The sequence below is a fragment of the Lichenostomus cassidix genome, chromosome 4 (genome assembly GCF_008360975.1).
Source record: "Lichenostomus cassidix isolate B80296 chromosome 4, HeHo_3.0, whole genome shotgun sequence".
In the NCBI taxonomy this organism is placed as follows: domain Eukaryota; kingdom Metazoa; phylum Chordata; class Aves; order Passeriformes; family Meliphagidae; genus Lichenostomus; species Lichenostomus cassidix.
Genome location: NC_139484.1, coordinates 19,648,854 through 19,674,084, shown reverse-complemented (window position 1 = coordinate 19,674,084; position 25,231 = coordinate 19,648,854). Strand labels below are relative to the sequence as shown.

At 39.9% G+C, this 25,231-nt stretch overlaps 1 protein-coding gene across 1 annotated transcript in view; it reads right to left on the bottom strand.

The window, feature by feature from the left end:
• The window catches only part of PTPN13 (protein tyrosine phosphatase non-receptor type 13), a 116,125-nt gene that overhangs the window by 87,953 nt on the left and 2,941 nt on the right, over positions 1–25,231 (bottom strand). The window contains exon 2 of the mRNA XM_085058147.1: positions 24,755–24,867. Within this exon, the coding sequence (XP_084914273.1) occupies positions 24,755–24,806 (52 nt within the window). The 5' untranslated portion in view covers positions 24,807–24,867. The remainder of the gene's footprint in view (positions 1–24,754; positions 24,868–25,231) is intronic.

Below are 25,231 nucleotides of genomic sequence, written 5' to 3'. Positions count from 1 at the left end.
CACCTGGCACAGAGTGTCTGGTCTATCATGTGTTCCAGGAAATTCTGCGATTCCATGTCACTGTCTCAAATTTCAGTATGTACATCTAGAATCCAGTGATCTGGATTATTCAGATTAAAAGATCTCTTCCTAGGGACTAAAAACACATGAACTGCAAATGAAAACTTTTTGCAACAAATATTCTAAAGGAGTATGCTGAGCATAACACAAACAATAACAATCCCCCCTCCAAATTCTTCTCTGCCACTCCCCTTTTCCCCATCCTGCAAATTCCCACATCCTTTCAGCTGTGATTAAATAACATGGGCTGTTCTGTAGCAGATATAAGCCAATTCCCTATTTAATAATACAACAGAGACCATAAGCATGTCTGCTGAAACTCCCAAACAGATTACATCCACAGTAAAAGAATCCTACAGCAAACAATTTCTTGACCACACTAAGAAGCAGTATGAATATCCACCCAGCCACCCAGGATAACTTTTCCTTCCTCAAAATTGTCTTTAAACTGCAGTGCTTACCTATCACAGCAATGGGTGGACCAGGATGCCAGTTATGAGGATTAAAGAACCTCCCTCAAAATGGTTCTCTAGCACCAAGCAACTGACTGAGGCAAGCTGGGGTGAAGCTGTTGGCAGGAAAATGTGTGACCAAGTTTCTCCACCTGTACAGCAGTCCTCTTAGCAGCCAGGCACCAATTTGGAACTGACCGTGGAAGTGGCTGGCTCAATAGATATTGCTTTTCTCTCCAGTTTGTTTGTGCCTGATGTTTTTCACAAGAAGAAATTTGAAGGAATGTTGATGGTTACAATGCACAGTTCCTCCGAATTGGCTGTCTCCTTAGATTCGGGGAAACTTCAATAGTGAGTGCTCCTTTATGAATACAGAAACCTAAATGCTCAATACATACAAAAGATTTTGGTTCTTAGCAATACCTGGACATTATGATAAATTGCACCATAAGGTAATTTTAGAAGAGAAAAACATAAAAAGTTTTTGTCGGATACTATATCAAAACCATGCTCCTGGCAGTCCCTATTTTTCAGTGTGCCAGGTTGACTGGCAAAGAAATGCACCGGCAGAGGTCTCAGTGGACTCTTAGTTCATATCAGGCCATTTTTCTTGCAACAATTCCTCTCCCTGTCTCCTCTTTATCTAAGAAAAGCAAGACCTGGAATCCTGCACCATGTTCCCTTCATTCCTTGTGACAAGAATATGGACAAGTTAAAGAACACTGAAAGGTGCACCTTCCAAGGACAAGGACACTTTCCCTTTTCTTGGGACAGTGTTATAATGGAATCTTAATATGAAGCCACATGGACACTTAGCTGGAGATGGGATCAGGGTAAGCAAGTCACAGGTGGTATGAACTCCACATGAATTGCTCGGGCATGGATTACCCACACCCCCAAAATTCACACAAGATGACAGTCCCAGCACATTCAAACAGGGACAATGGCACAGCAGAGAGCAAAACACAGTGCAGGAAGACAGTGGACAAATTAAAATAGTTAACACAGGAGATGCATAGACACGAACCTGACAGGTTGCTTGTTCTGGGGCAGAATTTACTCCTAGACCGCACAGGAGGACTATTTCCACAGGAAAGGAGTTGCATCGTGTGGAGGCAGCTTTTATGCTCCAGGACAAGAGAGTAAATTCAGGTGTAAATCATTTGTATTAACAAGCTCTGAGTGCAATTTCTTGGCACCATTCAGCCCTAAGCCATGCAGGCAGCATAGTCACGGGGAAAAATGTTGCCTAAGCCAGAGGCATATCTCAGACACTTTTTAAAAAGAGCCTGTCTACCTCATGAGCACCAGATGCCAGCTGCTCCCTCTAGACAGACAGCTCACACACTCCCCAATGTGTGGGATGGGGCTCAGTCTCTCGCTTGAAAACAAGCTCAGTGACCTCCTGGCTTTTAAAAGTCTCATTTTAAAGTCCCAGCGACCCATGTTAAAAGCTCACCAGCTATGCAGTGTCCAGACAGTGCCAACGTGGCCCATGAGGTAGCCTCACACTTGCTCTGCCCCAAGTGAGAGGGAAAGCACAACAGGAGCAGCCCTTCACGCTAAGTAATTCTGTCAAAATGACTGTTTGCAAGGTATATGCTTTTTTCCCTACCACTTACAAAGTCTTCACAACACCTCACTTTTTAATTATGCATGCAGAATACAAGTTAAAGGCTCAAAATTCTCATTTCCCCCAACCACCACCATTTTTCCTTACATGTTTGAAATTTGAAATATGAAATTGAAGGTCCCTGACAGCAACAAAGAATTCAAGAAATTTTAATGGCCTATTGTTTCCAAATTTTACTGAGCTGTCATCATCCAAAATATTAAGAAGCTATTGCTATAACTGATTATTAAAGAGTGCAATACAAATATTTTTTGTCAAAAAGCTCCTAAAAACAGACTAAAAGTCAAAAGGTTAAACTGCTTCAACATAACCAATGCTTGGTGTTTTGGTTTTAGTAACACATATCCCTTGCTTTTTTCCTTACCTTGTGCATAAACATTTTTGCTCAATGTTGAAAATTCAGAACAAAAGCTTCTAGTCAAAAGCTGTCCTTTAACATCAGCTAACAGAAATGCCTGCACTACACCTCATACTTGGTATTTCATAGAGATATGGTGCCAAGAAAAGTGAAGAGCAGCTGCTCTAGGCACACACTGTGCAGGTGTTTTTAGATGTGTAAAAAGCAGTGAAAAAAATTTAGAGTATCAAACACTGTTAGAATTTCTAGATATTCACATTAAATACTCTGGTATTCATTTTTATCCTTTGACAAAACTTAAAACAGAGAAGAGCGAGCAAGAAGGCTCTATATACTTACGAAATACTTTCTGAGGAGAAAAAAAACCACCTTATTTGTCCCATATAAAACAGTGTTAGCTGACTTTAACTGTCCTGAATATGACCAATATTGCCCTCCACAGGGACACTTAGGCTAAAAGTGGCAGGTTCTGAGGAGCACTTTTCTCTCAGCAGATGAGCCAAGAGCCCCTTCTTGGCCCTTCCTCTGTAGATATAAATGCCTGAAGGCAGAAGTATGCTTAACAAGACAATTCTATCCAAGAGAACCTCTTAAAAGTCACCATTCTTACGCCATGATTAGCTGCCTGAAAATAAAACACTGACACTTTAATTCAGCACTCACTGAGTATGAAGTGCTTTCTAAAAGCACTAGACAGGTACAAGTCTCAATGACACTGAACTGGGGCTACACCTGGACAGTTTGGAAAGTCTGGTCTCTCCCATTTCAGAACGTAAGCACCTTCAGCCATTATCATGCCCTGTAATTTCAGAATCCTGGCATCCATCCTATTTATTTACATTGGCCCACATCTTACACCCCCGAACAGGATCTGGACTACATCTACCAATTAGTTTATCCCAAATAACGCTGTTGATGAAACTGGGCTTAAGTGCAGAACCCTGGAGCCAAGTTAGAAAGCTTGCACTTCAGTAGTCTTTGAAACCTTATTTTCAAATACACACATAAAATGTGGTTTTCCTATAGCTGCAGGTCCAATTTGCATTGACTATCCAGAAAATAAGGCATTATTTGCAAATAGTCAAGCATGCAATCAAGTCAAATACACAAGCTAATCAAGTCAACTGTGCTTAAAGAATTCTTTTCTTTTAGAGTCCTGCTCTCAAGTTAATTACTGCACATTATTCTCAATTATTGTCTTGAAGGATAAGGAAACAAACCCTTGTGTCACAACCACTTTTTTCATTTCTCCTATGGATACAAAGAGGGGACCAAAAGCCCCATGAGATACAAATCCCATCTCCCCCCTCTTTTTCAAAGTATTTAAAGAGCTGCCAGAAATCAGGTGAACCAAAATTTTTGAGAAAAAACACACACTTTCATGGTGCTTTACATTCAACCTGCAACCTGATAATAATACTACCTTAGCACTATTCTTCCATTTTGGAGAGGTCAGCAGAGATTAGTTTTATCACCCAAGTATTTCTCCCCTCCTCCTGTTGTGGAATAGATTAGCTTCTTCCACGATTTCCTTTTTCTCCCCCATAGGCAGCAGACAGAATGAAATGTCAGCAAAACAAAAATCTCATGCTCCTGGGCAAATCCTCAACCTGCATCAAGAAAATTTCTTTAAAACTGCATTTTTTTCTTCAAACTGATAGCTTGCTGCTTGAGCTCAGATCCCCTAAGTAAAGAACAGAAACTAGCTCAAATTTGTGAGAAAACACAAAGAATATGAAAACACTACCAAAAGCATAAATGTTGGCCTTTTATTTGAGCATACACAGATGAACAATGAGATATTGGCATTTCTCCTTCCAAAGCCTCAAATCAGTATTATATTCCCATATCTGGAAGACAGAAAAATGTGACATATTGAGAATCTTGGCTCGCACCTCCAGGACAAGCAGTGTTTCTTTTACTCCAAAAGTGCTTGCTCTCTTTCCTGGAAGGTGGAGAGAAATCAGCTTTTGGCATGGCCTGAGCACACAATGGAAGACAAGCAAGGGTTAGTGTTGACTCCCTCCTTTGCTCTTCTGTCTCCATCACCAGAACCAGATAAACTTGTTTATCTGAAGCTTCATGTTAGGCAAACTAGTAAATCCAGTCCAAATTGTATATAATGATCATGAAAGTCATGTTTTCTAGGCAACTGCAGAATGCTTTTTTATACATGAGGGTAGCTGATGTTTCACATTTGATATTAAAATTTTATTCAGAAGAGTATATAATTATCACTACAAAGTAAGCTTAATCCACATAAATCGTAGCATGACTCTTGTATCCCTCTCTTTGTTTAATTGTCGGTGTAAGATTCTTGGGCAACTCCCTTATTTTGCTGTTGATCTGCTCCACCTCAGAGAGGGCACGTCTCCTTGATGCATTTCTCATACTTGCAACTTTCATTTTAATTGCTAAGTAGGAGCAGAAGACCTGTGACTAAGGCAAGCTTTAGAAAAAAAAAAGGAAATTTCAGGACTAAAAAGCAGCTTGGCAATAGTGACACTTTTCAAACAGCACACGAGCCAGTAACACCCTCATTCACACATAACAAATTAAACTCTTCTAATGACCTGAAATAACCACGAGCAAAAGGCATCTTACTATTGACAGCATAACTTCACGATGGGGTGATGATGTGCTGTCTATCAGACAAAAGGCACCACTAAGAATGGCACCTCCAGCTTTAGTCCAGCAGTTATTCCATTGTTGCATGCGAGAGCCACACATTCCTCACATACTATAAAAAGGTCATGACTGAAGTCTGTCCTTACTCACTCACAGCTCCCAACACAGCTGAAGAGCGAATGAAAGCTATTGTCAGGGGAGCAGAAATAGTAGCAGGCACCTGATTTAAATGTCATGGAGCCACTAGAAAGCACTATTCTAAGTCAGTAAGTGCTGCTTCCCACCATCTGTGACATTCTAAAGCTATCTACAAATAAAACACTGAAGCTCTGGTCAGCAAGTCAAGGAAGCAGCGACAATTACTTAGTACAGTAACTGCTTTTTCATTCACAACATTATTTTATAATTATATTTTTATCCATAATCAGTCCCCAATGTTTGAGAAGAATAATGCTCAAATATTTAACACCAAGATATAAATTGCCACAGACTAGAAATCCAGTGACTCTACCAATAAGTTTCACTAATGGATAAACTTACTCTAGAGTAGATTTTTAAAAGCTTAGCTTAAAGGGCTCTCCATGGTAATGAAGTGATATGACTTTTACTACATCAGACAAATTCTCTAGTACCAAGGAGCTCAGATTCTGTCAGATGCTAACCCTTTCAGTCTCAGTAACAGAGAATGGTATTTTCCTTTAAAATGCTTCTTCTTGGTGAGATAGCCTCTTGCAGTAATGTAATAACCAGTGTGATGAAGGCAGCACAACTGGATCAGCAAGAAATTAAGCCAAGTGAGTAAGAGTTGTCTATTTTCTTGGAGGTGGCATTCAAAAGATAGGTACAGAAATACTATGTTAATATGCTACGATACTGGGGGGAATGTGGGGGAGGATACCCACTAACCTTAGTAATAAAGAAAAGTTCTAGGTTTGCAGTATATTTGTAAATAACATAAAAGTCAACATACTCTTAACAAGTATAAAGATTGACCCTACCATATATTATTTCAAAGCATGACTTTAATCCTATAAATTCACCTCCAATCCTTCAACAAATGGCTTTTTAGGCCATTAAGGTGAGTAAACTGTGTGGTTCACTTGGGTTTTGAGTTTTCTTTCACCTGTGGGAAAAAGGTGGATCTGAGCAAAAAAAATCTCTTTCAGCCTCATATGTCTGACCATGAGACATTTTGGAAAAAGAAATTAACAGAAAAGATATATCACTATGGGACATCAAAGCAGTTTTTCCATACTTAAAATGACCTCATGTGGGGTACTTGTGAAAAATGCACTGGATTCAGAAAAGAGATTTGTGTTCTTCATTTGAAAGCAGCACCCTTACACACTCATGCGAAGAAAGAGAGCTTCTGAGTGTACTCAACCAGAAAAAAATCCTGGTATTTAAAGGCCAGTTCATACTAACAGCTATCTCATATGCCCTGCCTGGGAAGGAAATAATATTCGATAATGGAGAGAAAACTGAAATACAGAACCAAGTTTAAAAAAGACATCTACCTGCATCTGATTCCTCCAGCACTGCTTTAACTCAGGTCTATATAGGTAAAGAAGCTGTGCTACTACAACACAAGGATTTTTTTGTTTAAGCACATATTTGAGAGCTAACAAACTCCCCCATGGATCACCCCACTCACCAAGATTTCTTTAAACTGCACTTGTATGTTTGTGTGGGTTTTGCTATGAAAATTGAAACAAAAAAAAAAAAAATCCAACCAATTTATAAGTTACTACCTAGCCAGCATTCTCTGCAGCTACTCGGTTGTTACAAATACTCCAGTGGCTTTCTTACCCAATGCCCTAAGCTGAACTACATCTTCACACACATTTCTTCTGCCTGGGACTTGGTGAAAACAGTGATGAGAGTCCAAATAATCACTGATGGAAATAGACCATCAACACTGTCCTTGGCCTTGACACTGAACAATGGTTTAGTTTCTGATAATTGCCAGGAATTATTTTGAAGCAGCCCTACAGCTGGGGAAGAAGTGAGCACATTCTCAGCCTTTAGGATGCCTCAGGGCACTATCCATCTGGAGGGTCTATTGCACACCATTTCTTCAGTCTTTGGTGCTCAAAAAAGTAATATTCCCAGCTCCTTGGAAATTCAGACTTCTGTAAACAACTACATATGCTCTACAATAGAAGTAACACAGAAAGCCAGGAGTTGCAACAGGAAAAAAAGTGTGTTGACTGCTCAGACAGTTATGAGGTTTTCAGTTCATTTCTTGGGAAAAAAAAAAAGAAGGGAGATATGGCATAAGGAACAGAACATTGAAAGGTCTGCAAATAGATGACACCATGGATATCTTATCTATGAACTCACCTGTCTGGGAGTAAAGCTATTATTCACACAAGTGATGACTAATTATTATTGTGAAAGTCTGAATTTCTAGCCTGAAAAACAGACAAGATGGAACAGAGGCCTACATTTCAGCTGTCAAGAACTACACACACAAAAAAGCTATGTTTCTAAGACCAAGGCCTAAGCTGAGAGATCCTTACTCTGCTTATCTCTAAGTTGAAGTAAATGCTAATTCAAGCACAGTAACAAATATCAAGTCTTATTCATAGAGTACTCTTCTGTAGGAGGAAAATAAAAGTAATTTTGCTCTCAGAGAGCCTTTCTACTCATACATGGTAGTACAAGGTGTGAGATGCATACTTTTTGTATGCACCAAACACAATTTAAAATGTTAGTGTTATCTTCCTATTAGGTGTGAAAACCTTTACAAAGATTTATGCTAAAAAAACTTAAGTGGGGGGAATCAGTGACTAATCTTATAAAGCAACTTCATACACTTCCAGTTGAGAACCATAACTGACAATACCCTGTTCTCACCCTGATACCGCATCATGACACATGAACATTCCAAGGAAATGGCAGAGATGTGAGCAGGCAGCTGGCTGGATTTGAGTTGTCCATGGAACAACTGTTCCTACACAGACCAATACAAAAGGCAACAAATGATAAGTTGCTGCCTCAAATGAAGGCAAGGTGATCCTAGGGAAACTGGCAAGTGAGATGATATACCTGGCTCTCTGCACTTCATGTCAGCCTTCAGGAAGGATGTGCTTTTTACAAGGCATCTTCATGTTGAGAAAGACTGTGTGTGTCCCCACACATGCATACACATGTGCATGTGTTACCAACTATCTATACAAAATGTGTCAGTGCATCTGTGTGCATGAATATGTTCCATATTGACCAAACATTTCACTTTTGCTTTAAGTTTCTGCTGAAGGACAAGAGAAAAACCCTGAAGGACAAACAGCGCTGTAAACAGGCAGGAACACTGATCTATTTTGAGAAGTCAACATGAACTACCTGAGAGCCTTGTTAGAGGGTCCCTAAATCCTATTAAAGGTTTTGGCAAGGCAGATTTAAATAAGATTCTGTAAGCATTTGTAAAAACAGATTTGATACCAGCAGATGGGCTGCAACTCTAATAACAGACCTCCATCTGTCCAGAAACCAGCTCTTCCTTCTACACACAAGGTACTGCAAGGGGAGCACTAGCAAGTCTCACAGGGTAGAACCATTTTCTGCAAAGCACTTCAAAAGTATGCATCATCAGTGTATAACCCTGTCCTCCTAAGAGACTTCATAGCACCTTCTTTTCTCCATAAGCAACTAATTTTCCAGAGGAAAAAAATAACCTACTCAACTGCTACTTCTTGAAAGCACTTGACTGCTGTTCCAAGTGCTAGGAAAGATGTTTCTCCTTCCTGAAGTGATGCTGAGCTGAAGAGCAGACTGTTGGAAATTGTCCTTGAACAGGATACATCTCAGTTTTTCACCTAGTAGCTGAGAATCCGTCTATGTAATGTAATTTAGGTGACCTACCAACAAGGTCCAACATGAAACATATGAAACAGTATTCAGTAAACCATTAATGAAAAAACTCTCAACTGGATAATATAAAAGATATCAGACCTCTGACTTAAATGCACACAATGCAAACATGGAGATGTCCTCTTCTGACTAACACCTGCTTGTTCCAAGCACAGAAACTGTGACCCCACCACCAGGTGATCACTTGTCCTCTCGGCCTGCAGATCCCTTCTTTCTCCACTTCCTTCCATAGCCATGCATACAGAAATTAATTTAAGACCAAAGCTGTGCTCATTCTCTGCATTCACACTCTCAACCAGTAACCAATTTACAACCACTTACAAATCAGAGTGAGCAGAAAACATGCTGTGTACTCTTCCATGCTGGGAAACAGGCCCATTGCCCAGAAAATGGAAGACAAGCTTCACAGGAAGGATATTATTCCCTATGGGTTCATTATAGGATTTACCTAAATTCTAAATTATCTGCTGCTGGTGTTCTCATATTTCAGTATTTCTCAAGTTCTTCAACTTTTCTGTTAAATCTATTATTAACAGGGTCTTTAAGCACATTATCCACAGCCACCTTGCAAATTCTAAAAAAATACTGCTTTTTTTAAAGACAGATTTTCTTTATACAACCATCCATAGTTGATCCATTTCCTGCAACTGATAGTGTACGTCAAAATTTACCTATTTTTTGCCCAACTCAACAGTTTAAATGTGGTATACACCAAGTACTGAGAACAGTACAATCTGTGTGACAACTATTTAGCAGCATGTCTAAAGATAGCCATCAGTTCAAAGATTCCAGGCAAAACATGAAGATTTTTGATCATGGAAGCTCACTTTTTTAAATGAGCTCTTTATGGAGGCCAAAACCTTCCCGAGCAGCTTACACCGTCTAGTTTAAATCCTGCAATTAGGAGGTTTTAGCTCCAGATTAATTAGTAGACAAAGCCACTTGAAGACTTGGAATGCCTATGGTTAGGAAATCATGATCTTCCTTCAAAACGTGAGTTGACACAGCTTTGGCTGTACCACACACTCATGGCTTTGTACCAAAATCATACAAGTTAATCAGAACTCAACCAGTTACTTGAGTCCCTCAGCCTGTCACTCTGCTCACCACACTTCAGAAAAATATATAATTATATACCGCATGATTCAGTATGTGTTTGCAACTGAACAATTGTTAAATTGACTATACTGCCCCTTGAACAAATTTCTAACACACACCCAATTTATGATTCATCTTAAATTCAGTGGTTACACATAATTTATTCAGTCCTACAGCCACGATATTCTCCATGGCTTAACTGCCCTCAAAGGTGGTGTGATTATTAGTCCTTTTCCTGTTAGATGGGATAACTTGGCATTTCTCTTTCACAAGAGATTCATCTACTTGTTATTTCTGCCCAGCTTCAAATGCTTATCAAGCTTTGGCTGAGCCAAGAAAGTGAATAGGATTTGGAGTGTAAAAAAGACCCTTACCACAAAGAACATAAGCTTCAGTATAATTTGGCAGGAGCACGAAAAACCTGTGAGAGTGATTTCTAGAACTCCCCAGTAAACCTTCCACACAAAACAGACTGCCTGATCTACAGTAAAGACAAATAGATAGTCCATGATGTAACAGATTTGACTTAGCTTCACAGAGCAGAGTGGACAAAAATCCATCTGATCACCATCTGCACTTCACAGTATTTTGGTACTTGGAGTGATTACATGACAGAACAAGCTACAGAAGATGGTATTACCAAAAAAACCAGTAAACACAAGACAGCAGCACCTCCTCCCATGACATAATACCAAGCCTGCTATCACAAAAAAAGCCCCCAGAGTTCTGGGAAGTTTTGCTTTGTCCAGATGATAAACATTCATATTAGTAGAGTTAAATGACAAAAAGCCATATTATACCCTTGGGTTGCATAAAAAAGGCAAACTAGCCTTTGAAAAGAAACTTCTCCTCTGCAGGCCTAGAAACCGAGGGGAAAGCAATTCACAGCTTCATCTTTCTTTTCTTTTCTTTGAAGAACATTCCTATGAATAGTAATGGAAAGCTACTCAGACTGAGGACATACACAGGTAACGCCTAGGTACAAATTATATTTGTTGTATTGGAACAGAAGCAAGAAGAAGGTCACATTAATCTCTGAAGCCACTGTTCTAGTGAGGGATTAAATTAAAGAAGAAGGGAAGGATAATAAAACAGCACTTGAATCTTTTATTCATGTAACTGGACCAAAAGGAGTTACACTAGTTAAAGAATGCATCAAATTTTGCTGCCTTCACAATCAATTTGATGATACCATCATGAAACTGACATATGACAGCTTAACTCTGTAATTGTTACTGCATGGAGACCCAAGAGAAGACTAACTACAACCAGCTAAAATAAACAGAAACACCAATCTGACACTAAAAAAAACCTGAAAATCCTCCCTTCAAGAGCTCAAGTCTTATATATTATTAATATATTATAGGGTCTGCATACAATATACCAACTTTCGTCCTTTCCATGTATGTCTAGAACTTTGACAACAATCTAAATTTCCTTCCAGTCCAGAATTATGTATTTCAACTTTATTCTTGCAAACTTCAGAAAATGGGTATGTTATTTTAAAAGTATTATTTACATTTTCAGTATACAAGCAGCATAAACTCCTAGGAGAAAATTCAGCTTTTATGAAAAAATTTTCCCAGTTCTGTGGGGAAAAAAAATATGGGCTGAACCTCATCAATTCCCATTTCCATCTTTCACTGCTAAATAAACATTTTAGAGATTATTCATTGATATATCACATAGAAAATTCATCAATGTAAACTTTAGAAAACCCACTTGGACAGTAGTCTGGAACAGATTTCAAAATTTCCAAATGTTTTACCAATAGTTTCAAAACATCCTCCCATAAACTTTGCTTACAAAATACTGAATTTGAATGACAGCTTATCAAACTGGACCAGTTGTACTGGTTTATCTCAAGTTGCATACACACTTACCTGAGAAAAAGTAGTAGTAGCAATCAGTGAAAAGCATCAAGTGTTCACCACTTATAGAAATGCCCAATTTGGTATTAATGTAAAGAGCCAAGCAGGAGGGGGGGGAAAAAAGGAGGGAAGGAACAAAATTTTACACTCTTGAAATTTAAATCCTAGAGAAAGGAAAATGTAGTGTCTTCCTAGTCCACAGTGGGAAGTTATCAATAGATTCCTCACTGTGCACAAAAGCACGGAAGCTGGAACTGAGACTTGAGAGAGAAGAAAAGAGAGTGTGCTTGCATTAAAGCATACACAGGCTGTTTTAGCCAAGGAAGAAATACCCAGCTTACAGCAAAGGAGCAGTTAGGAACATTAGAAACTTTCACACAAGAAAAATAAAAAATCATTATAGATACCAAGCCTTGCTGGAAAACTAAGGGATTCAGTGAACCATTACTAATCAAGAAGAAAAGTACTTTTTCCTCAAATAATTGTTTTTTACCATTTGATTTTACACTACTGACCCTTTTTCATCCACATACCTAGACACTGAATAACACCCTGGTCATTCATGGGGAAATAAATGCATAGAACCATTCACAGCCTGCATTTTAAAAAGGCATAGATTAAAATTTTGAGCTTTGGCAAAAAATTTAACTGAAGACAGCTAGCACTAAGCTAGCCTTTGCTTCCTACCATGCTGATGAGTGACTTCTATTTTCTGGGGATCTTTTACAATAATTACTTGTGTAGAAGTTGCTGTAAGACTTCACCCTTGATTTTACACCATCAGTCTACAAACAGGCAATAAAAAACCCCACTTTCTCCCATTGATAGATGGGAGTAGGGAAAAAAGGAAGGTGAAGAAAACCCAAGCTTTCTAAACCCAGAAGTCACACACAGTTAACAGTTGCTCTGTATATCCAGGCACCTGCTGGCGACTAATTAGAGCTTTTGTCACACAGAAAAATCTGAATTCGACAAATTTTTTGAAAAGAGTTGGAAGACTTCATACCTTGGGGTTCCAAAACTATTATACAAAGCAATCGCTCTTTTTAGATGCATATTACTTCTTGGCACAAACATTGTACTATTTGTTGCTAGTTTTTTTTAACTGGCATTTATAGCCTATCATTGAAAATACATCATAAGCCTTGAAAGGAATGTTGTCTACATGAAAAGTAAATATATATATATATATATATATATAAAAAACTATTAAAAGTCTAGACAGGCAATAGTTTCTCTTCCATTTCTCCAAAACCACTGAAGAGGGAAGCAGAACAAACAGATTTTGCATCAGCAGCAGACTTCCCAACCAGCAGCTCATATTACGGTGAAAAGTTAAATTCTGTGATCTTCAGTTCTTTAATATTCTCAAAGCAAAGGCAGTGGGTGGGACAGAATCAGTGGTAATTAATGTGTGTATCAAAGAGTTCAGTTAATGTCAAGCACAAAAATATTTTCTGTAACATTGTAAACAATATTCGGTACTGTGCAAGCACCCGGGAAATTTCCACATACCACGTTAAATTCAATTTGCTGATTCTATTCCACCCATTAATACTGAGTAGCTAAAGACACAAATCCCTTCAGTTTCTGACGATATCACAAAATTAAGGACTTTGCACTGAAAAATACTCTTTTCAACTATTCTGTGCAAGGCCAAAGAGCACACACAATACACACAGTAGTATCAACAGAGCACAAGAATCTGATGTTGAGGGAAGCAAGAACAAAAAGAATGCCTCATTATTGCAGAATGTCCTTCCCTTCTCAAGTAATATGTTTCTCATCTGTAACAGAAATCCAATTATTTATTTCTCCACAAGTTGGTTTTTGTTGTGCTTTTCATGTGATGCCATTTAAAATGACAGTTTACTTACATACTGTTTTATCTAGTTGTATATTTTCACTCTCCTATTCAACAACTAAAATCAACTGTGATATCACCAGGTATTCCTGTCTTTCTCTCCTCTCTTCCTGAGCAGCAATTTTAACTCTAGAGTTGTACACATGAAAATTAGTTCCCTTGATAACTCGACCATCCATCATTTAACTCCTTCTTAAATGATCTGAAGAAAAGGGAATACAGATTTCCTGACACAAAGCATGAAAAAACAAGCAAGGGATTGCAGCTTGAACCGGACAGCTGTTCTTCTCTGAATATCAAGTCAAGCCCATGTGGACACACATGAGCTTCAAAGGCAGATCACAAAAGATTTCTTATTAAGCTTTTGGGCTTTTTTTTTTTTTTTTTTAAAAAGGGGGTTAAAAAAGTTCTCAGTTTGGAAGAGCTTCCCATTTCTCTGGATTCAGAAACTTAAGCAATGTTTAATACAAGAAGTACTAAACTGGATCAGGCCAGTTGTCCCATCCCCTTTCCTGGCAATCACCAGTTTATTGAGTTTTTGAGCTCAAGCTGCACAGTCAAATCTAATAGTCACTAATGGTTTCTGTTCTGTTAACTTCTCTAATCCCTTTCGGAGCACATTTACACTTTCACTCCACATGACATTTTGTTCCAGTAACGCAGCTGCAATTAAGCAGTTCACAAAGAGTATTTTCTTTTGTTTGCTGTAAGACCGCAGCTTACTTCTCAAATTTCACTAGAGAAGAACATGTTAAAGGTCTTGAAGGACCCATCCATGCCTCAAAGTTGCCTGACTTTTACTAAACACAAGTAAATATTTGTAGCCACCAAAAAAAAAAAAAAAGAAAATGTTTTCTACCAACAAAACCAAACGATCTTCCAGCATACAAAATATTTTCTCTTCTTCAGGCACTGCATGGAAATAAAATTACAAAATTATTATAAAACCATTTTTAGGATTTTCTTTAGTATTTTGTGACAAAAAACCAAAAACTAGGCTTAAGATTTTCTTCCTTTACACACCATATTCCTCAAATACACAGAGGATAGAACTGTATCATGGAGCAAGGAAAAACAGAAGAATTGCTCTTACCAAAACTGCCAGTAGATTAAAACAAACTAATGTGATACAATGGTATAAAAACCCTCTGAAAACAAGAGTAATTTTAAAAAAAGACTTAATTTTTACAATGCACCACACTTCTGAAACACCAAAGTCTTGTGCCACTCATGGTGAGCACACACATTTTAAATTGACATAAAGGAGCTTTACACAGCTATTTCAGTAATTCAGTTCTACGTGTTAGCCCATGTGCTTAAAGCTCCAGGCTGATTTGGCTGCTCCACACATGTGATAACCTAACTGCAAAGCCACTCAATAAATGAGTCTATATTTCTGATGAAACAAACTTTCAGCACTGCCAGCTAGCAAATCTTTTATAATCAGATAATCTTTAAATTCTTTATTAAGGTCATTTAAGGGATTCCATGACAGGGCACACTGAAAAAATAAGCTGTTCAAAATTTAAAGTTCTTGAATGTTAGCTTGTTTTGCTAAGCATGTACACTTGTCAAACTATAGCATCAGAAGAAACCTCTTTCAGGAAACCTAAGTCTAAAGTTTTGGGGTTCCTCAAAAACTTGTGGTATTTATTTCTTGTAGTTCTGATTAAATGGACCACTATAATAGACTTCCCAGACAAATTTCGGATTTTCAGAGTCTGAACAACCTTACAAATAAAAAGGGGTAAGAGGATAAATAGTTCTACAAAACCTACAAAAAGCCAAGAAAACCTACAAAAAACCACAGGATACACATCAGACAATTATTAACCCTTGAAGACCTTAAACACAACCACTATAAGCTGGGAACACCAAAAGTACTTGCAGCTATGAAAATCTGAAAACTCATCCCAATCTTTATGCAAAAGAAACCTCAGCTCACAGAAGCTTCCACCACCAGAACATAATGACATTGTTGTAAAGCCCATAAACCTGAACTAGAGAGAACTGAAGGTGTCCCAGCACACCTTGAATGACCCCAACCCTTTCCCTCTCCCCCCACTTCTTCACCCCACCTTTCTTTTTTTCCAAACTGTGTGCTCCTCCAAAAAATAATGGTTTTCTAACACCTTTCACAAGCTAGACATTCCAGGCCAAAGTTTTCCAGGTGCTGTACAGGTATTATACCTACCTTATAAAATAATTTCTTCCTTTTTCAGAGACAAGCCATTGAACAGCTCACAACTGCTATTTCTGTACAGAATACTGTTTCTTAATTTACAGGCATATAAATATATACTGCATTGTCTACTGTGATGTTATGCATCAATAAGGATGTCAACAGCATTCGTATTCCACTTGCATTCCACTCAAATTTCCAGTGAAGTTAGTAGAGAGAGTGTCATCGCCGGCTGAATTAAGGAAATTTAGTGTAAAAGAGAGTCTCATTGTTCTTCGGCATGTATCAATTCAGAAGCCAAATACAGGCATCAAAGTTATTTTTATGGAAAAATATCATCAAATTCTTAATTCTCCCAAGACTGCAACATTTTTTTTAATATTTCAGTGGATTCACTAGATGTGCTATTATTTTTTGCTGTCACTTCCTGTACAGTTTTCCAACACTAATTAACAAGCTGAATGTTTCTGCAAGTGTTTCTGAAGCTCTGTCTCTAATGGTTAAGAGGAAAACCCTTCAGGTGCAGGGCACTGATCTAAGAACAGAGAAAAAGTGATTGAAGACACCGAGAACTCTAACAGACAGAGTCTGTAAAGGCTAGACAGAATCTCCTTCCTCCTAGAAAACTATCCAAGATAAGTCCTTTACCAAAAAGTGTAGAGGGAGCTTATTAACAAATAAATCTCTGAATAATGCATGCATACAGGCAGTACTCTCTTATTCCCTAAATATCAAATTAATGTGAAGCAATCCAATTCTAAGACTTACAGAAGTTGAAAGCAAACTGGCTTCAGAAGAACAAACCAAAAATGCACTTCAATCATTGAAAATAGTTGAAACACACTAAGGCACTTGAAAGAAATACCATAACAAACCCTCTGAAGGAGAAACCAGTACTTATCACCTGTTGAAGCATCCTATTTAAGGATGTTACAGTCTTTAATTAGGCTGCTGAAGGGATAGCTCTACATAAACCTAACCACACAATTGTCCAGTCAGTGATATATGCCACAGAGATGTCCCTCAAAGCAACACGTGTGCTGTTCTTCACTGACATTAATGAGCAAAGCATAAAAGCAGCACTTGGACAACCATATTGACCATTTGCTTGCCTAGGATTCAAACTCCCAAGTTAATTCATCAAAGGCAAATACAGCTTTGCACTGACTTGAGAAAAGAGAGCTATTATTTCACTGACCGTAATCCTAAGCACTAGGAGGGGATTTTCCACCTACTGATTTTACAGTAAAGGTACAAGAAGGCAAAACTTCTGCTCCATTTCCCTCTGTTGAAACACTAAACTATGTGAAGAGAGAAATGGGTAAAATCAGTAATAACAATGTTGGCCCTTGATGAATTGTGATGAGAGAAGAAAAAACAGCAAGATATTTTACAGTACTGATACCCTGAGGAGCAAATTAGGCAGAAAAGTTAGACTATCTATGTATGACATGGTTAAAAATCTACTTGCTTCATTTTTTCACCCCTTTATTGCTTAAGGAAATATCCAACTCCAAATATATCATCATTTACACCAGGCATGACTCTGCTGGGAAGCACAACTATTTCTAACAGCTGAAGTTTCAAACTTTAATTTAACTCTCTCTTTAGTCCATTTAATCTTTTAAGATTACAATATACAGAAGTGGTTAGCAGAAAGAGTCAACAGTGCCATCAAGAAAGATAGAGCACCTTCAACACCAAATAAAGTTGTTTACAAGTTTGAAATTTTGTAGTTAATATTTCAACAGCAATGTTCTACAGGGTAAAACAGACATGGTTTTATTAGTCAAGACCCATTACCTTTCCCTGGTGACCCTAAGAAAGCCCTGGAACCACGTGAGTCAGAGGTTTACCAGAGTGGGTTTTTATGGCCTGTGTGTAGCCATTCATGTCTATCTGAAAACTGGAAAAAACACAGTGCAATATGCACATGCTATTGAGATGCTGAAGAAATTAATATTAAAAAGGGAAAAATCCTCATCTGAAACATAAAATTAATCATTGGGAATCAATTCCCCTGCACAAACAGAGAGCTGCAAATGAGAGTGTCTATAGCCCTTGAGATGGTGAGATAAGATGTGCTCTGTCTGTACTGAGCAATAACTTAGAAAACCTTTGCACTCAGTTCCTTGGGTTTTTGCTCTAACAGAATTTGAGGGCCTGCCCACTACATGAACTCAACACTGGCTGTCACATGAATAAAGACAGATTATAGAATGGACACAAGACTCAGAGAAGCTTCCATGTCCATGCCATTTTACTATAAAGATTATTTACATTAACACATTTTTATGCCTTTCAATGTCTAGTCTATGTTTAGCATAGCATTTAAGTCAACAAAAATGCAACAATTTCAACAACATTGGCATAACTATGCTACTGCAACGAGCTAGTATTTATTGTCAGTTTCATACAGCACACAGCTAAGATTCCAACACACAAGGATATCCTGGAGGGTGCCAGGAAGACTACTGTCATCTGGCTGCTAGAGAACATCAACTGCACCTATATACATATACAGATGTAGCCAAAACGTTTTTCACAGCTGTTGTGAAACTGGATATGAAACACAGGAGAACCTGGTATTTCCACTGATTTATCCAGTTAAGACTTTAGCTTCCATTACGATGAAAAGCACATTAAAAAATTAGGAATTTGTATGATCTAACAGCCTTCTCCCCTCAACGAACAAAACTGGCTTTCAGGGAAAAGTCTGATAGGAAAACTTCTTCTTAAGTTCTTTTGCTTGAGAAATAAACAGGAGTATTTCCTAACAAGCTCAGCATCAATTTCAAGCTTACAAATATAAGTCACCTGACTCAGCATTGCTCAAGAAAGTCACCCAAGAAGACTTGCAGCTCCAGATCTACTTTTCTAAATAAACCAGACTTCAGATATGCCACTTCCAAGGTACCTCTCTGCACGTGCCTGAAGCCAAGTACCCACACTACACACAAACACTCAGAGATGTCAACACCACACGAAAACCATTTTCAGATTCACTTTCAAAAATTTCAGCAAGCTCTATAGATTGCTCCCTCCCATATTTCTCCCACAGATACAGACAAATGCTCTTTAGGATGACAACTTCCAAGAAACACACACACAAAAAATCTTTAGCCAGAGTTGGATAAAGAAACCATGTGCTTCCTCTGACAAGGCAGCAGCACATAGAAATTAAAAGTCTCAAAGTCCACGAGTAAAAGTTGGGGGGGTTTGACAGCATCAGATTAGTTCATTAAGAGGTCTGTGCTCAATTCCAAACTTGTGCACTTAAGTTTTTCCTCATTTTTAGGTCAATTAATTCTTCTCCCCTTACTTTACTTTTAGCTATAAAACAGGAGATAAAGCTTTCCTCTCTTTTCCAAGTGCCCCATCTTATCTAATTTAATGACCAGTTGTTTGAAGCAGGAACCATGAGCTGACACAGCACCTAGTCCTAAACCTGACATTACCCTACCACCTGCAAATCCTTAATAATACTCAATGTCCTGCAAAACTAGAGAATTCCTTATAAATGCCAGCAATCAAAAATCAGCAGTTTTAATACCAGGTCTCCTTTAATTCTTGACATATTACCTGCAGACATTTCTGTGGCATATTAAATTTACACATAAAAGATAAAGGACAGATGAAACCCTGAGAACAAAGCCTTCCCACGTCTGTTATTCTCTCTACAGTGTCACAGCTGGAGCAGATCTCTATCCTACCAACTGGATTTCAAATTCACAGGGCATATCATCGTCCCAAGGCAGCCTACTCAATTAATTGACTTTTATGAAAACATTTTAATACATAATGATGCACAAAGAATATGCCTAGTTCCACACCAGGTATTTAAGTGGCACAGGAGAAAGAGAAGCCCAGATGAAATAAAAATGGCACCAAAGAGTCGTCCTGTGCCCTTCCCATCTGTAAATGCCAGCTTCCTTCTCTGTACTTCAGGAGGAGGTGGGGCTGGGAAACACTTGTTTGAGAAGTTCCACCCTTCTTTACAGATGCACAGATTTCATTAATAGTTAACTGGCGACATACAACATTAACTTACTCTGGTATTCACAGCTTTCCATCCACGCTTGTCCCATGGTAAGCAACAGCTTGGGACAACTGCTTACAAATAATTTCTGCACCATGACACTATCCCAAGACTTGCTTTTCAATCTGTTAGTCTCACTGACTAGGTCCCTTTGAAACAGTAAAATTCCAGTCAATTTTTCTGTAAGCAGAGGGAAAAAAAGCAACAGACTATTGGACTGATAACCAACACTCCTTCCAAAAATGCAGCAGCCAGATCAATACTTAATGTTCTTAGGTTTAACAAACCAGTGGCAAAATCACTTTGAGTTTTACCATCAGTGGACTAAAGGTTCTAGGTTTGTCACGCAAGTAAACTGGAAAGCTCTTCAGAAGAAAATCATGCCCCTTAAAGAGCTGACCTTACTCTTGTTCAGGTTAATAAGTCTTAACAGGTACTCTGGAACAACCACTAAGAGGCTCTTGAGTATAAGGTCTCCTTCACTGTGAAGAACTTTGAACAAGAGAATGTCAATATTAACAAGGCCCTCTGGGCCATAATGTCATGTATTTCAACATATAAATATCTGAAGCCATTTAAGTACAGCAGCATTCAGAGACCTCAGTGATAAAGAAGAGCTTTGTGAAACTGACAGGCACTTCAACAATAAACTCCATTTAAGAGTCTGCCCAGTCTCATTTTATCTAATTACTTACCTCCCTTGCAGGAATAGTATGCTATTAAGGTTTGCTGATTAAGATTTGAAGGCACTTTGAAGGTTTATTGTACTATACAACCACTAATTATTATTGTTCATACCTGCATTTGGTTGGGAGAAAAATAGCTATGTGCCAAATAATTTCTGTTCCACATGTAAAAATAAAAATATTTGCCCTGCTGCGCTCTTTAAAAAGCAAACAGCTAAAAGACTGCATTTTTACTTTCAGGCCTTCTCTGTGATAGTCACTCCGTATGAACCACATGGCTGAAAAAAACCTACCATAAAAGAAAAAGAAAAAGCAAGGAAACACTAATTTCCTTCCCACTGGAACAGGTAAATGCAACATTTGTGCCCTGGTAACTTCTCACTCTCAGGAATGCAATCTCCTCCCTTTCCTAGGCTTCTTCACTACTTTCCTTCAAGGCATTGAAAACGACAATGCTATGCACAAGTTATCACAGGCTCACGATGACCAGTCACAGTGGTTATTTACCACTCATCCACACAGCCCGTTTTTACTTTCAAAGGCCCGTGAAGCTGTAAACAGACTACTGGGTCACATCCTTTCCATAGGGTCTGTTACCCTGGTGAAAATACATGCAGTGTACTCACTTATGCTATAACATTGTGCCCATTCTTCTCACACAGATACTTTTTTGCTATTCCATCCACTCAAATGTCCTTGAGCCTGGGGTTCTCACAGCCGTCGATTCCACTCAACAACAGTCTCAATTAAGAGGTTCTTTTTAAATTAAACTGTTAGAACAACACCCTGTGATACAGCTTGTCTCCTTTTACATTTGGCATATTCAAAAGCATTTACTTTTACTGCACCTTTAACTTAAAAAAACCAAACAACCACCCTCTGATTAAGAAAAAAAAATCAATATAAAAATCCTCATCTAAAAAAGGTTCATTTTTTTATAACATGCACAAACAAAAGAAAAGTCCCCTTATGGAAGGAATACATTAGAGGCTTTTCCAGTCACCAAACAGGGTTATTAGGTTAATAATGAGTAAGAAAATATCTTATAAAGTAAAACTGTATGTTTTTCTGTCTCTTGCTGTCTTTCTCTTCTTTCCTTAAATTACTGCTTATATTCTAAAACTGTTCATGGAAAGACATGCTTGCTGGCAGATAAAATAAAGACACTCCAAGTGAAACACATCTTTCACATGGAGCTTTTCACATCTGCTCCATGTGAAAGCTGAACAGATATGTATGTTTGATAGCAGTAGGAGTGGTAGCAAATTCTGTTGTAACTGCACTACCAAAAGATCCTGTGACTAGATCTATTCTTTCCTCATCAGTATTTCTTGCACAAGACCCAAATTATTTGTTTTCCCATTTGTACCTCTATCCTGGTTGATCCTAACTCTTGCAGAAGTGTCTTTAGAACCTATTTCTCGCTATCCAAAGACAGACTTGCACAGGCAAAGTTCACTCAGAGGCCTGATGCTCAATGTGACCACTGAAGGCAGTCCTGCTCTGGAATGGGCAGTAAATGTCATCATTTCACTAACCTGAGCCCAAACAAATGATCTGAGAGTCATGACACCTCGGAATATATATATTCAATGACAGCTTTCTCACATGAGGTTCAACCCTCAGGAAAATGTCTGTGCATTCTGACCCAGTTTCGCTGCACAGTTTCATAAAACACGTCCTCTTCCCTGAAAAGGTTTCAGGAACTGATCACAGTTACTGCCCCAGCTAGTTCCACATGCAAAGACTTTCATATTCTCTTCTCCAAAACTCACACCTTAATAAGATGGCTAGACACAGATTACCTGCAACCAACCTTACAGTTTCCATGTCCTACATTTGCTTCTGATCCTACCTACAAAACCAAACCGGTTCCCAAATGTTTCCCCAGTAAACAGGAGGGGTACAGAACAGCTCCTGGCGGTTCCCTATGAAGTCACTGCCTTTGTTGTTTTAAACATGCAATTTAAAGAGAATGACACAATCTAGAATATGAGAGAGATTATCCTGCGGTCTGCGGAGGTGTCGATTGCTAGGAGATAAAAAGCCAATGAAACCTACGCTATTTCTCATCACCGGCCAACAGATTTATCCTTCATTTCTGCTCCTCCAAAAACGTTAATGAGGAAAAAGTTTCCTCTCTGTTCACAAGTCCGAGGGGCGCGGGGGTTGCTTTGTTTGGCTGGAGCAGGCAAACCCAAGCCCTTCTCGGCCAGCAGAGCGTGTCCCGCTGCTGCCGAGCGCCCGGTCCGACCCCACGGGACCCGGGCTGGAAGTCCCGGCGGGAGCACCAACATCCCCCGCCGCTCCGTGCGGCCTTTCTTCACCTCTCCCACACCCCGCCGCCGGCCCAGCCGCGATCCGGCGAGAGGCGAAGCCGGGCGCTCACACGCCCACCGGCGGCCATCCCTCCGGGAGAGTCCCTATCCCGCCGGGAAAGCCTCGCTCGGCGAAGGCCGCCGCCGGGCTCGCTCCCCGCTCGGAGCGGGAGCCGCGCACCTACCGCAGCTCTAGAGCTCGCGGGGCGGCGACGGAGCCGAGGAGCGCGGAGCTGATCCCGGAGCGGCAGCCGCGCAGGGCTCCGCTGGGAGCGCGGGCAGGGAGGCAGCGCGGAGCAACATCTCCTCCCCGCCGGACCCGGCGCGGAGAGGGAGGGAGCGCTGGCGCTCCCCGCCCCGCGGCTCCCTCCTTCCCTCCCGTATTCCCTCCCTCCCGCTCGCTGTGCACGGCCGGCGCGCCGCCCGCAGCCGCCCCTCAGAGTGCCCCGGTACCTGCGGGTACGCACCGCGGCCGCCCGGCCCCGCCGGCCCGGCGCTCCCGCTGCCCGCTCCGCGCCGCTGCGCCGGTCGCTGCCCCTCGGGGCCGCCAGCAGCGCGGGGAGGCGGGCGCGCACCGCCCACCGCCCCCGACCGCCGCGCCTTCCTCCCTCTCTCCCTCCCTCTGTCTTCCCTTCTCCTCTCTCTCTCTCTCTCTCTCCCTCCCGCCCCCGGGGCGGCGGGGAAGATGCTGACACACGCCCGGCCCCGCCCGCTCCCTCCGCGCCCCGCCCGGCCCCGGCCCCTTCCCGCCCTCGGGGTCCGGCCGGAGCTCCCCAGGGACTTGAGAATTCGCTCGGGAGTTGACTTTCTAGGGGGGTGAAGTTCAACCCTGGTGACGGCAGCCTGTTCTTGGCCCCAAAGGCGGTTTTCTGGTTTTGTTTTGTTTTCTTTTTTTTTTTTTTTTTTTTCGGGGATGATCTGGCTGCTCCCAGACCTTGGCTTTGCAGCTGGGAGCCTTGGTTCGCAAACTTAAACAAAAGCCTTAATGGCAAAACTTTCAAATATGGCCGATTGTTCGTAGCTGTCAGACAAACTGTGGCGAGGGAAAGGTGCACTTGATGAGGTGAAAAGTTAGGGGGGTTTTTCCTTTTTTTTTTTTTTTTTTTTTTTTTTTTATTAAGGTTTCTTTTTCCACTTTGAATGCGAGATCCACTATGGGATCCAACTGTCCACTTGTGCAGTGGGGTTGGAGCTTCCCCGGTGGGTTCCCCTGGGGTTTCTGTAGTAGCTCTCCTCCTTTGTGGGGACAGACCGGGAAAGAAAAGGGTTACAGGGCAGGGAAAGAGCTTGTCATCGCAAAGAACAGTACCACCAGAGATGTGCCCTCAAATTTGGGCTCTGAAAATGAGCTTCCAGAATGATAGCCTGGAAGAGTAATTTCCATTAAAAAAGAAATTAAAAAATTTAGAAACAGTTGCTTTAGAGTAAATACAAATGTTTGACTGTAACTGTTTCATAGCTAAATGCCAATTGCTTTGTATTAACTGAAGTACTAAGGACTCATCAGGAAAGTGAGTCTGCCATAACTAATGGTGTCAGGGACTTTGTGTAAGTCAGAACAAAAATAGAGATGAGTAGTAAAACTAATTTACATTGTAAGAGTCTACAGTAATCTGAGAGGTTGTTAGTTATGTAATTTAAATATAATTTTCTTGTAATACAAGTTCTTTAAGTTGATAACTATCTACTTACATTTTAAGGTGAACTGAGTATATTGGTATCCACATTTCCAACAACAGCTCATTTTGGTCCTTGTACATTTATACTTTCTATGGCGCCTCCTCTTTCTACAGGTTAGTGTCTCACTGAAAGAAGAGAATTTTTTATAGATGTTAATGATGTGTAAGAGATTTTATCCTAAAACACTGCTCCCACACTTCAGATCAATTCATAGTGGCCCTAACCCATGTCACTGTATATTCTGTCTTTTCTGCATTTGAAGATGGGGCACAGAAAGAGCACTTTGTAGGAATATAATTTTCTGCAAAGATACATTATTAATTCAAGTAAATAGAATGAGTAAAGCAGGACTTGGGGATGTGTTAAAACCCAACCTACGTAACAACACAATATTCCATACTTGTACTAGAATATGCCTCTGAATATAGAAGTTGCCTCCCTAGAGAATCACCTCTCTTAAAAGACTGTAAATTTGATTGTAATTTACTT